The sequence below is a fragment of the Mus pahari genome, chromosome 2, assembly GCF_900095145.1.
Source record: "Mus pahari chromosome 2, PAHARI_EIJ_v1.1, whole genome shotgun sequence".
Lineage (NCBI taxonomy): Eukaryota > Metazoa > Chordata > Mammalia > Rodentia > Muridae > Mus > Mus pahari.
The window spans coordinates 131,256,621-131,270,330 of NC_034591.1; the positions used below are offsets into that span (position 1 = coordinate 131,256,621).

Below are 13,710 nucleotides of genomic sequence, written 5' to 3' on the forward strand. Positions count from 1 at the left end.
GTTCTTTTAAGAGATAAGCAAGGGTCTCACTCAGTATACTGCCTGGCCTTGAACTCCCAGCCTCAAAAGACGCTAGTCCCTCAGCCACCATAGTAACTATGACAAAAATACATACTACCATGCCTGGGTAGGGATTATCTTCAAATACTCCAATAAGGAAATCAAAGTTGAGATATGAAGAATATGAAAGAAACAAGATAGCAAAAGTTGGAAGTTTGAGAAATACATTTTTATGTTTTATTTTGTTTTGTTTTGATGGACCCCAGGACCTCTGCATGCTAGGCAATTGCTCTACAACTAATTCACACCCAGCCTAGGGAAGGGGGGAGGGAGAGAGGGAGGGAGGGAAGAAGGAAGGAAGGAAAGGGGTGGGGATTTCACTATATAGTCTGGGCTGATCTGGAACTCACTATGTAGACCATGCTGGTCTTCGATTCATAGACATCTGGCTGCTTCTCCTTACCAAATGCTAGGATTAAAGGCACTCACCACCACACCTGACAGAAATTTTAACTGCTCATCTGTATTCTTAGTTTTACATTTTGTTGTTGAGTATCTTTTGTGTATTCTTAAACAGTTTTATACAGTGTATCTTGACTACAGCCACCCCCAGCTCTCCTCTCCCATCCCTCTACTTGCCCACACATCCTTTCATCCCTTTCTATCTTCATTCCCCTTGCCTTTTATCGTTTTGGGTTTTTTTGTTTTTGTTTTTGCTTTTTGTTGTTGTTGTTGTTGTTGTTTGTCATCCATCAAATACAGTTAGTACTACCAGCTAGAAAGTTAACTGATCTTTCAGGCTTGATCTTGACCATGCTTTATGTAGGTACCCAAGTCTGCTGTGAGTCCATGAATGCCATGGGCTCTGTCGTATTCAGAAGACAGCACTCTCCCATACTCTGACTCTCACCTGCTTTCTGCAACACCCCCCTTTTCTATGTTTCCTCAGCCTCGGGCAGGCAAGGGTTAATATAGATATTCCCGTTTAAAGCTGAGTTCTCTGCAGTCACTTGCCAGCATTTTGACCAGTACTGAGCCTGTCTAGTCACCACTGCCCTCTGCAGAGAGGAGCTTCTCTGGCCAGGGGCGAAGGTAGCACTAATCTGTGGGTATAACCAAAAAAAAATTGGAAGTAGTTGGGCCTCTTCATTTAACAAGATACTCGTAGTCGGTTTCTCCTTAGGGCCTTTGACTTCCTGAGACACAGGCTTTAGATCAGGTTTACAATACCAGGCATGAGTTCCCTCCGTCGAACAACCTCAGATCCAATCATTAATGTGGGTTGCCTCTGTAACCTTCACACTATTATTGCACCAGTGGGCACATCTTCCCTGGTAGCATTCGGGGTTCATTACTGAAAAAAAAAAAAAAAAAATCTCATATCGCACTGAGATCAAGGGCAGTCTTTGGGGGTAGGTCGCTTCATATCTCATTTCTAAAAAGAATGGACCTTGTGTTGGCACCTTCAGGCAGTGAGCACTGGCGATGCAAAGGCAGGTGGATCTCTTTGAGTTCAAGGCCAATCTGGGCTACATAGTGAGTTCCAGGCAAACCAAGGCTATACAGTGAGACCTATGTAACCTCAAAAGGAAAATAAATAAGTAAACAAACAAACAAACAAACCTTGTGGGATTGCCGAGAGGATTACGACGGGATAAATTACCCCCTAGCCTTCCTCACTGGACTTAGCAGGGAGATAGGGCTGGTACTGTGCGCAGGCGTGCTGTGTTAGGACACAGTCAGTCGCTTTTGCGGCTGCGCGCAACTGGTTTGCGGCTGCACTGCTTGACGGCTGCAGCGCCACCACCTCCCCTGGTTGCCGGGTAACGGTGGGCGCGTGTGGCCGCGAAAGGTAAGACGGACGAGAGAGATCCGGAGCCTTCCGGTTCCTTGCGTTCTGTGTCCAGCGTGTGAGCGAGCGGCTGCAGGCGGGAGTGGGGTGGGGGCTGTGGCCGTCACTCAAGCGCGCATGGGCACAGCGTCCCGAGGGCTGCGGAGCGCTTCGCTCTCGCTGACAGATGCCGTCTGCCCCAGCCCCAAGCTGGTCCGCCTTGGCCCTCAGCCCTGCACCTCTGGCCCAGGAGTTGTGCAGTGGGGGACACGGATGCAAGTGTGTTTGCAAATGATGAGGAGCCCACGAGGGGCCGAGGATGGGACTCGGTCGGCAGCTCCCAGCACCGCATCCAACCAAGCTGCTGCCCGCCTGTAATCCCAACTTCCAGAGGTGGAGGCGAGAGCATCAGGCTGGTTTTAAGGCTCCGTATCACGTTTGAAGCCAGCCTGGGCTACGTGTGGCTTCATCTCAAAAATAAATAAATCAAAGAAATACATGCTCAGAGACCATGGGTGAGTTTTGCCATAAGGGAGGCTTCTTTGACACCTGATCCAAGAGTGTTGGGACATGATATGGCCCCACCTCTTCCTGTATGGTTTGTGCTTGGATTAACACGTAGGAGCATATAGAGGGCGGTCGGGCTAACCACTGGATGTGATGGTTCGTGCCTTTAGCTGTAGCACATGGGAGGCTGGGGCAGAAAGATCCTAGTTTAAAGCTAGCCAACGCTACATAACAAGGCCATGTGTCAGCAAAACCAAAACATTTAGATGAATATCAGGCTAGCAGGTTAAGGGAAGAATGAAGGACAGGACTCGCTTTTGATGGACAGAAATATGTTTTGTGGTGCTCTGGCGACAGGCATGGGCAGGTTTCTCCTTAACAGCCTTTGCAGATACATTCACACATAGACACACACTCACACACACACCAAGCCGTTCTTCTCACTTGTACAATGGGAATAAGAACATGGCTGGGCTGGGACTGCAACTCCTGTGATAGTTTTCTTTGAATGAGCCAGGCTCTGGGTTCAATTCCCAGCACTAGGAAAAGCAACTAAAAGCCTTTATATCCAGTCCTCCAGACCACTGTTCTGGTCTGGTCTACCCTGTACATATGGACCTGGATGTAAGTATCTGCATTGTGACATGTAACACTGGAGTGCTTTATCTCCCAGGGAGGCCAGAAGAGGCTCTCTGATCCCCTGCAACTAGAGTTGCAGGTGGGTATAAGCCGCCATGTGCATGCTGGGAATTGAACCTGGGTCTTTCTTCTGGATGAGTATCCAGTGTCTTACCCACTAAGCCTCTCTCCATCCCCATGAGTGGGTATCTTTGACACACACTTGTCCATTGTTCTAACTTCCTTGGTCCATGTTTCCCTCTGTCTTTATTGACGTTCCTGGCTTCATGAGAAGTTCCATGAACACCTTGGCCAGGGCTTGATGTTTCTGTTATTACCACCACTACCACCGTCATTTTGCAGGTGTTTGCCTGCCTGTGTGTCTTGTCTGTACTTAACATGCATGCAGTACCGGCAGAGGCCAAAAGAGGGCATTGGATCCTTGGGCCTGGAGTTACATACAGATGGGCATGAACTACCATGTGGATGCTGAGGGTGGAACCTGGGACCTCTAAAGCAGGCAGTGCTCCTGCCACATCGTTTCTCCTTAATGCTCATGAAACATTAAAGCCACCCACCTCCTCAGGCCCAACTCCCTGTTGCCTGATGAAAGCTGGTTTGAGGGTAAGGACACCCAGGTCATCAGTGGCATTTTGTCCTTTGTGAGGGGTTATGTAGGTGACCCGAGAGCTCCCTGTAACCTCTCAGTTTAAGTCATGTGTAGACCTGAGCCTAGACAGCTGCAGGTTCAAATCCCCCACCCACCCGGTGAAGCATCTGTCAGTTGGAATGTACACACTTGCATGGGCTGTGGCGCAGCAATGCTTGGTGCTGGTAGCCGGCCCCCGCTCCGTGTCACATCCAACTTGCTTTTGTGTGTGTCCCACACTTGTTTTGTCTCCTTGGGTCAGAATAAGACCCAGAATAAAGAGGTCTTCGCTTCAGCTTCCTTGGATCCTTCTAGGTAAGTCTCTACCTGGTTGGTAGCTGTGTGGCATCTCACTCAGACCTAGACCACAGTGAACAGAGGCAAACCTGTGCCTGAGCCAGACCCACAGAGAGGGCCTGGGCTCTGGTTCCCACAGCCCTGCAGTTAATCCAATGATGTCATTCACAAGGCCCTTTATGGGCTTCACTGACCTGAACTTTGCCTTGACTGTGACATGGCGTTGCTGGCGCTCACTTCATACCTAGTACCATCAGTGTCTGGGTGATGCCGCTCTGCCAGGTCCTGTCCTCTGTGAACCATGGCTGTGAGAAGCTGGTTTTCTCCCCCTTTATAGATGAACTAAAGCCCAGAGTCTGTGGGACTTTTACCAAAGGTGTTACAGCTAAGATGCAGCAGCTTCCTGACTGTGGTGCGTGCACTGCGGTAGCTAGCACACGGGGTAGAATACAGCACGGACAGCCTGGCTTCAGTCCCTGCACACACCCACTGGCGTTTGGTAGGACATAACTGGCCCCTAAATGACAGTGACTCCGCTATGATTCATGGACTTCCTTCTTAAAAGTAGGAGCCAGGCATGGCGACTCACCTCAAACCTCAACACTTAGGAAGTAGAGCAGGGGACCAGGAGTTCATGGTCATCCTCGCCTACATAGTTCAAGGTCAACCTGTATCAATAAAGCAAACAAACAAACAGAGAACCCTGAGGAGCCATAAGCCCCAGGGATTAAGATGTTTCTTAAGGTGGGTCTTCAGAAGATGAAGGTTTCACTAGACTCATTCTGCCGAGGACACATTCTTGATTTTATCTCTTCATCCACTTTCTGTCCAGTACTTCAGAGGATCAGCAGTCCATGGGAGACACTGAGTCTTTGTTATTCAGAGGAAAGAAAGTATGTTGTCCTTAAAGACAGGAATTCTTAAAGCGTGTAGCTGGGCCTTGGTGTTACCAGCTTCAGTTAAGGCGATAACACTGGCCTCTTAGAGGTCTTAGCGTCTGAGTTACCCCGCTGACCGATGTCCTTTTTACATGGTGCCTTCTAGTTCATTGTTTTACAAATACTCTGCTTTTCCCCAAGAGACCATGTGAACCTGGTTCTGAGTGTGCTGGCTCTGATGGTCTGTGGTTACTGACTGGTTCTCCTCCTTTGTCCTCCAGGGACCTGTTATCCTTGAAGAATGGCAGAGGCAGTCTTCCGTGCTCCTAAGAGGAAAAGAAGGGTGTATGAGAGTTACGAGTCACCACTGCCCATCCCCTTTGGTCAGGACCAAGGTCCCAGGAAGGAATTCCGAATATTCCAGGCTGAAATGATTAGCAACAATGTGGTGGTGAGGGGCACAGAGGACATGGAGCAGCTGTATGGGAAGGTAAGCCCAGGCCGTTCTGGTTCCTTCCTGAGGACACCCCAAGCAGCCACCTCCTTCTCAAGGTTCCTCCCAGAACCAACCATAAGCAGCAGCAGCTCTGAAACTTTAACTGTGAGTGTGAGAGCTAGACATGCCCAACCACAAACCCATATTCAGCAACACAGGGTGAAGCGGTGGATAATAAAGACAAAGAAGTCATTTACAGAAAGATAATGAGTAAAAACTTGACAGTCACCCCTACTGACTCCTGTCCCTTCCCAGAGGTCACTGCACAGTGGGACGGGGCCCGTGAGTCAAGGCCTGTGGTAAGCTCCCCAACATCTCTGCTTTCTCTCCTTGCTGGCACTTGTTAGACAGGACAGCAGATGACACCCACTCTCCATCTCCTTCTTATTGCTGGGACACTTTAAGGACCAGCCTGATGAAGAGATGGCTCAGCAGTTAAGAGCAGTGACTGCTTTTCCAGAGGCCCCAGATCTGATCCCAGCACCAATACGGCAGCTCACGGTTATCTGTAATTCTAGTTCCAGATGATTCTATACCCTCTTCTGGCCTCTGAAGGCACCAGGCATGTATGATATACTGACAGACAGACATCCAGGCAAAACACCCATACACATAAAATTTAAGTGACTGGCTCTTAAAAAGTAGTTGTTTTTTTGTTTTTTGGTTTTTGGTTTGTTTTTTGTTTTTTGGTTTTTGTTTTCTGTTTTTTGGTTTTTTTTTTTTACATAAACTGACTGAGATGAAGTGTATAGCCATGACGTTCACTCCTTTATAAGCATTCCTTTAATTCAGTGACATTATACATTTATGGAGCAGTGTCCTGTCACCACAGTCCAGTGTTAGGGTTTGCTAGCTTGGTTTGGTGCTGGGGTTTGCACTGAGGGTCTTGTGTTCCACCTCTGAACTGTATCTGCTGTCCCCTCTGGAAGGTATTTACCTATGTCAGTGAATATCGCTTCTACCTTCTCGTTTACAGTAATGTCAGGGGCCTCAGCCCTGGGTCCCTGGGGACGTGGTGCATTAAGGCCTCACTGGGTCCTGTGTGCCTACAGTTCCCTGCTGAGGCCTTTGTGAATAAGGCAAAACGAGGCTTTACACATACTGGACAAGTTTTAATCATCTTATAACTATTTGATTTTTTTCTGTTTATTTATAATCAAAATCAGGGAAATTATGTATTTAGGGGGAACCAGCAGGAAAGAGAGGCACACTTCCTCTCCAGAGTATGGAAGAATCCAAGAACACCTAGGTCTGCCGTGGGTATAGCTCTCACTCCCAGGTACACTGTGTTCCTGAGCCACATGTGAGAAAAAGCTGCCCCTGCATGTTCTAATGCCTTCAGAATGCCAGACACAAGCCAGGGTAATTCATCATGAGAGAGATGAGCTGGTACTGAAAGCTGGAGGGCTGTTGAGATGGATCCATGGGCAGAGTACACAAGGTCCTAAGTTCAGACCCCAGCAATATGGAAAATAATCAACATTGATGGCATGCAGATGTGCACACATGCACCTGCACTCCCACATATGCACACGTGCAGCTCCACACCCACATGTGTACACATGCACCTACACTCCCACATATACACACATGCACCTACACTCCACATATGCATACTGTACCTGCACACCCACATGTTCACACTTGCACATGACCACCTACACATACTATACACACTACTGAGGTGGGAATGTATGATCATTAGGAAATCAGAGAGACATGAGGCTGTTGAATAGTTCTACTCCACTGCAGCTGAAGCCCAACAACTAAGCATCAACCATGTTTCTTCTTGAAAGGGTTACTTTGGAAAGGGGATTCTTTCCAGAAGTCGTCCAAACTTCACAATCTCCAGTCCCAAGCTGGCTGCCAGATGGAAAGGTAAGCCGTGTAGCTTTCATTTGGTGCTTACATGCCCTGGTAACATGGTAAGTTCTAGAAGAGAGGCAACACTGACAACGAAGAGCACAGCAGCTACAAGAATTTGCATCAAAAAAGCTATTTCTTCTATTTAGTTTGACATGTGTATGTGTGTATTTTGGTTTTTTTTTTTTTTTTTTTTTGACTGTCTCACTACTTAGCCCAGGCTGGCCTTGAACTCAGAGTCTCTCATCTACCAGCACATCAGGCAAAAGGACCTTTTCTAGTTCTCAGAAATGCGTTTCACCTTCCTTCTGGAATGGTTAGAAGCCTTACACATACAGGGCCTTGATTTCAATCCTTTGCCTCTCAAAGACAGGAAAACTATTAATTGGGCTTTTGGTTATACTTTGCCTGGTAGGATGCTGTGTGTAGGAATTTCTCCCTGCCTGTGCTACTGTCAAAATGAGCTTGTGTGTTTCATTTACAGAGGTAGAATTTACAATAACCATGGCATTGTTAAACATATTTATTAATGTGGGCCTGATGGTGAGACAACTTGGGTGGATAAAAGTGCTTATCACCAGTCCTTATGACCTGAGTTAGATCTCCCAGATGGACTGTGTTAGAGTTCGTATGTGTGTGAGATATAAATATACTTACATATACATGTATAGGTATATATTTATATATGAAGGGGTTTGTTTATATATATAGTTATATGATTTATTAGAGTGGCTTACAGGCTGTGGTCCAGCTAGTCCAACAGTGGCTGTCTGTCTCCTGACACAGAAAGTTCAAGAATCCAATAGTCCTTCACTTCAGTCCACAATACTGAATGTCTTAGCTGGTCTTTAGTGTGCCTTGGAATCCTGAGGAAGTAGGGTCTAATTCCAGTAAAGGAATGCCACAGCAGCAGGATAGATGAACAGGAAAGTGAGGGCAAGCAGGCAAAAAGCAAAAGCTTCCTTCTTCTGGGTCCTTTTTATGTGGGCTGCCATCAGAAGAAATGGCGCAGATTTAGGGTGGATCTTCTCACCTCAAATGATCCAATCAAGAACAACTTCTCACACCTGCATCCAGCTGCTTGCCTTTTTTTTAGCTAATTCCAGATGTAGTCAAATTATCACAGACCCATAAGGAGGAAAGAGAGAACTGATTTCTGAGCTGTCCTTTGACCTCCGTGTGTGTGTGTGTGTGTGTGTGTGTGTGTGTGTGTGCGCACAAAAATAAGTAAATGGAGCTTAAGATTTAAAAGTAGATAATGTGCTCCTTAAATTACAATTCTTTTCTCCTAATACATTTTCCAAGGCAACTTCATGACAATTAATTAAGCAATACTAGTAGGTTAAAACATAAAAGAATTGACAGGCATAGTGGCATATGCCTTTAGTCCCAGGACTCAGGAGGAGTTCAGTGCCAGGCTGGCAGGTTCCAAGATAACCAGAGCTGCAGAGCCTGTCTTGAAAAAGCAAATCAATCAATCAATCAATCAATCTTGAAAAAGCAAATAAAAAACAAATAATTTTAAAAGTAACAAAAGAATTTCTTTAAAGCTAAGTATAGTGGCTCAGACTTATTGCCAGGAGCCAGCCTGGTCTGGAATGGTTTGAAATGTGATACAGCATTGGATGGACAGGTAGCTTAAAGACTGATGGTCTCTGACCTTAGATCTCTGTATCCTGAAGACTTGCTGATAACTTATAAAAAATCCTAAAAAACTTTCCTGCTTATTTTGTGGTTAAAACCCACTGGCTTGGGCAATTAGCACCTGTTGCCTAACAGCTGGGAACTTAGTAAAAATTTATTGCTATAGCTCCCTTCTCTGTCTAGACAGCCAGAAGCCTCTCTGTGACTTTGGGGCTGTCTATTACATAGCCAGACCCTGGCTTAAAAAGAATGTTGTAGGATTTGTCTAGTATGTGGACAGCCTGGGTTCTGTCCCCAGCACACAGCAAGAGCTGTGGGTGGGGCCCAAAAGGACGATCAGGCTTTGCAGATCTGCCTTAGAAGCTCATCAATGATAAAATTTAAATATTTCAAAGTAATCCTTCTTTTATAGAAATATTCAGGGCTGGAAAGATGACTCATCCATTAAGAGCACTTATTGGTTTTGCCCAAGACTTGAGTTTGGCTCCCCAATCCCAACCCTCTGAACTCCAGTTACACACCTACATGCACATGCATGCCTGCATATATACACACGCCTGCTCATACACTTACATAGATAAACACTCTCTCACACACACATACACAGCATACAAATAAAACTCTCAGAGGCAGGTAGAAGTCTGTGAGTTCAAGGTTAGCCTGATCTATATAGCAAGTTCCAGGCCAGCCAGGCTACATAATGTGACCCTATCTCTAAATAAATAAATAAATAAATATTATTTTCATTAATTGGCTAGGTCTATCCAGTTGGTTATATACCCTGGCAGTAGCTGTCTTAGAGAACAGTCACCTACTGTTCAGCCTTCATGAGAGAGACTTGTCCATTGTCTCCTGTCAGAATGCCTCTGCTTCATAAACCACCCCAGAACCCATCTCAGCAAACTCACGGCCTCCTCCTAGGCATCCAGCTGAGGAGACTCAGGTCAAGCCTCCTTAACCTGCAGGCGAGACTTGTCTCAGTCAGTGTTCTGTTCATGGGAAGAGTTGGGACTGGCTTGTAGGTTCAGTTTATCTATTATCACCATGGTGGGAAGCATGCCAGCATGCAGGCAGACATGGTGCTGGAGGAGATGAGAGTTCTACATGCAGATCCACAGACAGCAGGAAGACAGAAAGAGACTATGGGCTTTTTGAAACCTCAAAGCCCGTCCCCAGTGACACACTTCCTCCAACAAGGCCACACCTACTAATCCTTTCAAATAGTGCCACTCCTTAGTTACCAAGTAAGTGTTCAAATATGAGCTTGAGGCGTGGGGGACATTCTTATTCAAACCACCACAAGGCTGAATTTAGGAAAGGAGACACCTTATCCTAAAGGCAGATTGAGGAGCAGGAGTGACACCTAGACCATTGAGCGACCTGAAAAACACTTTAGAAGAAAGGCCTTGTCCTACTTGACACCCAGGGGTACAGCTGAAGCCCCCAACCCCGTACCCCAAACCACACCACCATCAAGGGTCTCTCCAGCCACAGAGGAAAAATGAAAGCTAAGCTTACACACAGGGCCCAAGCATCCCACAGATAAACTGTCCTCTCGCACATCTGTGCTTCTGAGCTAGGGCTAAGGCTCTGAGGACCCACCTGAGCCAGCAAGAGGTTGTGGATGCATGGAAAGACAGCAGTCAGAAGCTGGCTGTGGCCAGTAGATAGCTAGCTGTGTGACTGTGTAGGTCTTGAAATTATCTGTCTTTTTAGAGGTTTAGTGGGTTTTGTTCCCTCTAAGGAAGTCTGTCTGGAACTAATTGAATGTCTTTCTATTCCAGGTGTGCAGACAGACATGCCTATAATCACCTCAGAAAAGTAAGTGAGGGCTGCCTTGGCTTCGGTGTGGCTGCGTCTTCTTGGATCTGGTGTTAGGCGGTCTGTGATGGCAATACCCTGTGCCTTCATTTTCTCCTGGGAGTAGATAATGCTTGAAAACCGAGTCTGAATTTGATGTGGCTCAAATCCCATCTGTATGCGTTGCTTGTCCAGGTCACCCTCCCAAAACACCAACTGCTATCATACCTAGAATGTGTTATAAAGTCCTGAGACTTGGTGTTCTAAGAAGGTCTCCCAGCCTTCCTTGCTCTACACTAGAGTCAAAGGGTCTCACAGAAGTCCCTGTCAACTCCTCTTAGACATCCTGGAAGCATTCCTCCAACTTTACGGTCACCTGCACAGTTCCTAACTGATCTCAACATGTCACTCCTAGAATTTCTTCCCCCACAATCCCATGTACAGCCCCAGACACTGAGACCATGGCCCCCTTCTCTGTGCCATCTCTCACAGGCTAAGGTTCAGAGTCAGTTCCAGGATATCAAGGCCAGACTTCGAATCTACTCAAATGTGGCAGGAACCTGGAAGCAGGAGCTGATGCAGGGGCCATAGAGGGGTGCTGCTTACTGCCTTGCTCCTCATGGCTCGCTCAGCCTGCCCTCTTATAGCATCTAGGACCATCAGCCCAAGGATGGCACCACCCACAATAGGCTGGGTCCTCTCCCATCAGTCACTAATTAAGAAAGTGCCCTACAGATTTGCCTCTAGCCTGATCTTATAGAGGCATTTTAATTGAGATTCCCTGCTCTTACATGACTTGTAGCCTGTGTCAAGGTGACACAAAACTAGCCAGCACACCTGTTTCTCATAAAACAAAACAGGTGTCTATTCATCCCAAACCTCATTGTCTGTATGCTCTAGTTCAGACCCAGCCCCTCTGTAGAGCCTCATTATGCCAAGTCCACAGTGATGCTCACACCTTCTAGCCCATGATGGCAAGCAGACTCATGGCTATGCCTTGCTGACAAGCAGAGTATCAGGGAGGCATGTTCCCAGGCTATGCTTGGAGTGGGTCTTACTTAGAACATGGCAGAACCCCCATCCCTGGAAGGCCAAGTGCTCAGGTCACACTGTACTGAAAGCTAGGATTTAGAGACAAGATAGAGGTGGTGAGGAGCGTCCTGATCAGGCCACACCTTTCTGAAGATGTGAGTCCCAGACAGCTCCCTGAAGAGCATCACTTGTTAGCACTGCAGTGTCTGCAGTCTGAGCGTCCAGAAACAGTCCCTCAGCTCAGGTATGTTGCCTTCAGCTGCCAGCCCAAAGGACCACAGACTCAGTGACTTAAACAACAGAAATGAATCTTCAGCTCTAGAAGCTGAATGTCCAAAATGCAGTTATCAGGAAGGCTACCTCCCTCTGGAGGGCACAGGAGGACATTTCCTGCAAATCTGAGTTTCTGGTAGTGCCTGCAGCCCTCAGTGTTCTTGGCCAGTCCCTGATGCTAAGTATACCAGTGAGGGTGACCTCATCTTAAATTGAAACAACAAACTACTGGAGTAGCTTTCCCATGAGTAAGTGGGTTCATCTCCAGAGAATCCACACATGAGAACAATACAGCAACTATTTATGCCAGTGATGCTGGATATGTTGTGCAAGAGACACTGTGCACGTGACAGCCTTCTCTCTTGTCTCCTAAGTCCTCACCCCATACCCATGGAGACTTCCTGTCCTCTTGACATCCATGTTCTGCAAGTAAGGAACTGAACCATGGAAGTTAAGTTCTTCACTTGAGGTTAGAATGGGCCTTCAGGAGCTGGCTCTAGGATGACCCAGATACTAAATGGAAGTGGGTCCATCAGATAGAAGAAGGGATCTGAGAGAGGCATGCACAGGGCCTGGGAGCCTGAGAGGTGTCGATGTGTTTCCAGTCCTGGCTGCTGCCTCTTCCCTCTGCCCTTTCCACTTTGCTCTCTGGCACCAACTCTTCGCTTCAACACCCTCCCAGCAGGAGGCCACCACTCTGGGCCCCACACACTACAGATCTAGGCTATTTGCCATCTACCTCTTGTATTTCCGATGACTTGGGATTTCTTCCTCACAGTCCCATGGCCACTCTTGTTGAAGTATTAGGTCATCTGAGAGATGATGAGGCAGGAGGGCAGTGGCTGTGGCATGTGACAGAAGAGTGGAGAGGCAGAGGTGCCAGTGGCTCAGCCCAGACTCAGAAGAATCAGGTCCAGAGCCATGTAGTTTTTAATGCAATATGTACTGAGACAAATCGAGTTGTGTTTTACTCTACCCCCAAGAGCCTCACAATAAGAGAACAGACGTGTAACTCCTGGGCACATCTGTGCATCACACTTCACATACCTCCTCTCAGTCCATGCTCTCCACAGCCCCTGAGGTGGCACGTGAGTAGGCAAGACTCCGAGTCTGAGAATGATGGTCACACAGCAAGTATAACACTGTGTGTAGCAGGGATCTGCGTTCACATCTGTCCTGCCCAGGGCACTGGGCTGGATGGAGTAGAGCCCTGTGTGCTTGCTCTGGACCAGCACAAAGGGGGCAGGTGGCTGGATTTTCAATTAAGTGGCTCTTTCAATGTGTTTTTACTTTTACGGTTTTTACTGGGTTTTTTGTTTTGTGTGTGGGGGTGTGTGGGGGTGTTGTTGTTGTTGGGTTTTTTGTTTTTTTTTTGGTTTTGGTTTGGTTTTGTTTTTTTATCTTTTGCTATACTTTTACTTTTGTTTTGTTTTGTTTTGTTTTTTGTATGCCAGAGGTCTTACCATGTAGCTGGCCTAAAACATGCAATCCTCCTGCCTTTATCCCCTTAGGTTCTGGAAGAATATACTTGCACCACTGTGACTAAGTCACATTTTCAAGTCAGGGATTCTGATGTATCTTATAGATCCCTTCTTCTACAGTAAGGTACATCAACACAAGAGTTTGCGTTTGGGCTGGTGAGATGGCTCAGTGGGTAAGAGCATCCGACTGCTCTTCCAAAGGTCCGGAGTTCAAATCCCAGCAACCACATGGTGGTTCACAACCATCCGTAACAAGATCTGACACCCTCTTCTGGAGTGTCTGAAGACAGCTACAGTGTACTTACATATAATAAATAAATAAATAAATAAATCTTTAAAAA

General features: G+C 46.9%; 1 protein-coding gene across 3 annotated transcripts in view; it reads left to right on the forward strand.

Moving 5' to 3' along the window:
- Window positions 1-1,793: 1,793 nt before the first annotated feature.
- Window positions 1,794-13,710, forward strand: part of Tsen2 (tRNA splicing endonuclease subunit 2) — a 34,805-nt gene continuing 22,888 nt past the window's right edge. For 2 of the 3 annotated variants that reach the window (XM_021190819.2, XM_029535629.1), the window contains exons 1-4: window positions 1,794-1,852; window positions 5,062-5,270; window positions 7,073-7,154; window positions 10,568-10,604. In XM_021190819.2, the coding sequence (XP_021046478.1) occupies window positions 5,082-5,270; window positions 7,073-7,154; window positions 10,568-10,604 (308 nt within the window). In that variant the 5' untranslated portion in view covers window positions 1,794-1,852; window positions 5,062-5,081. Of the gene's footprint in view, window positions 1,853-2,089; window positions 2,347-5,061; window positions 5,271-7,072; window positions 7,155-10,567; window positions 10,605-13,710 lie in introns of those variants that run through there. The other variant, XM_029535628.1, reaches the window with a different exon arrangement.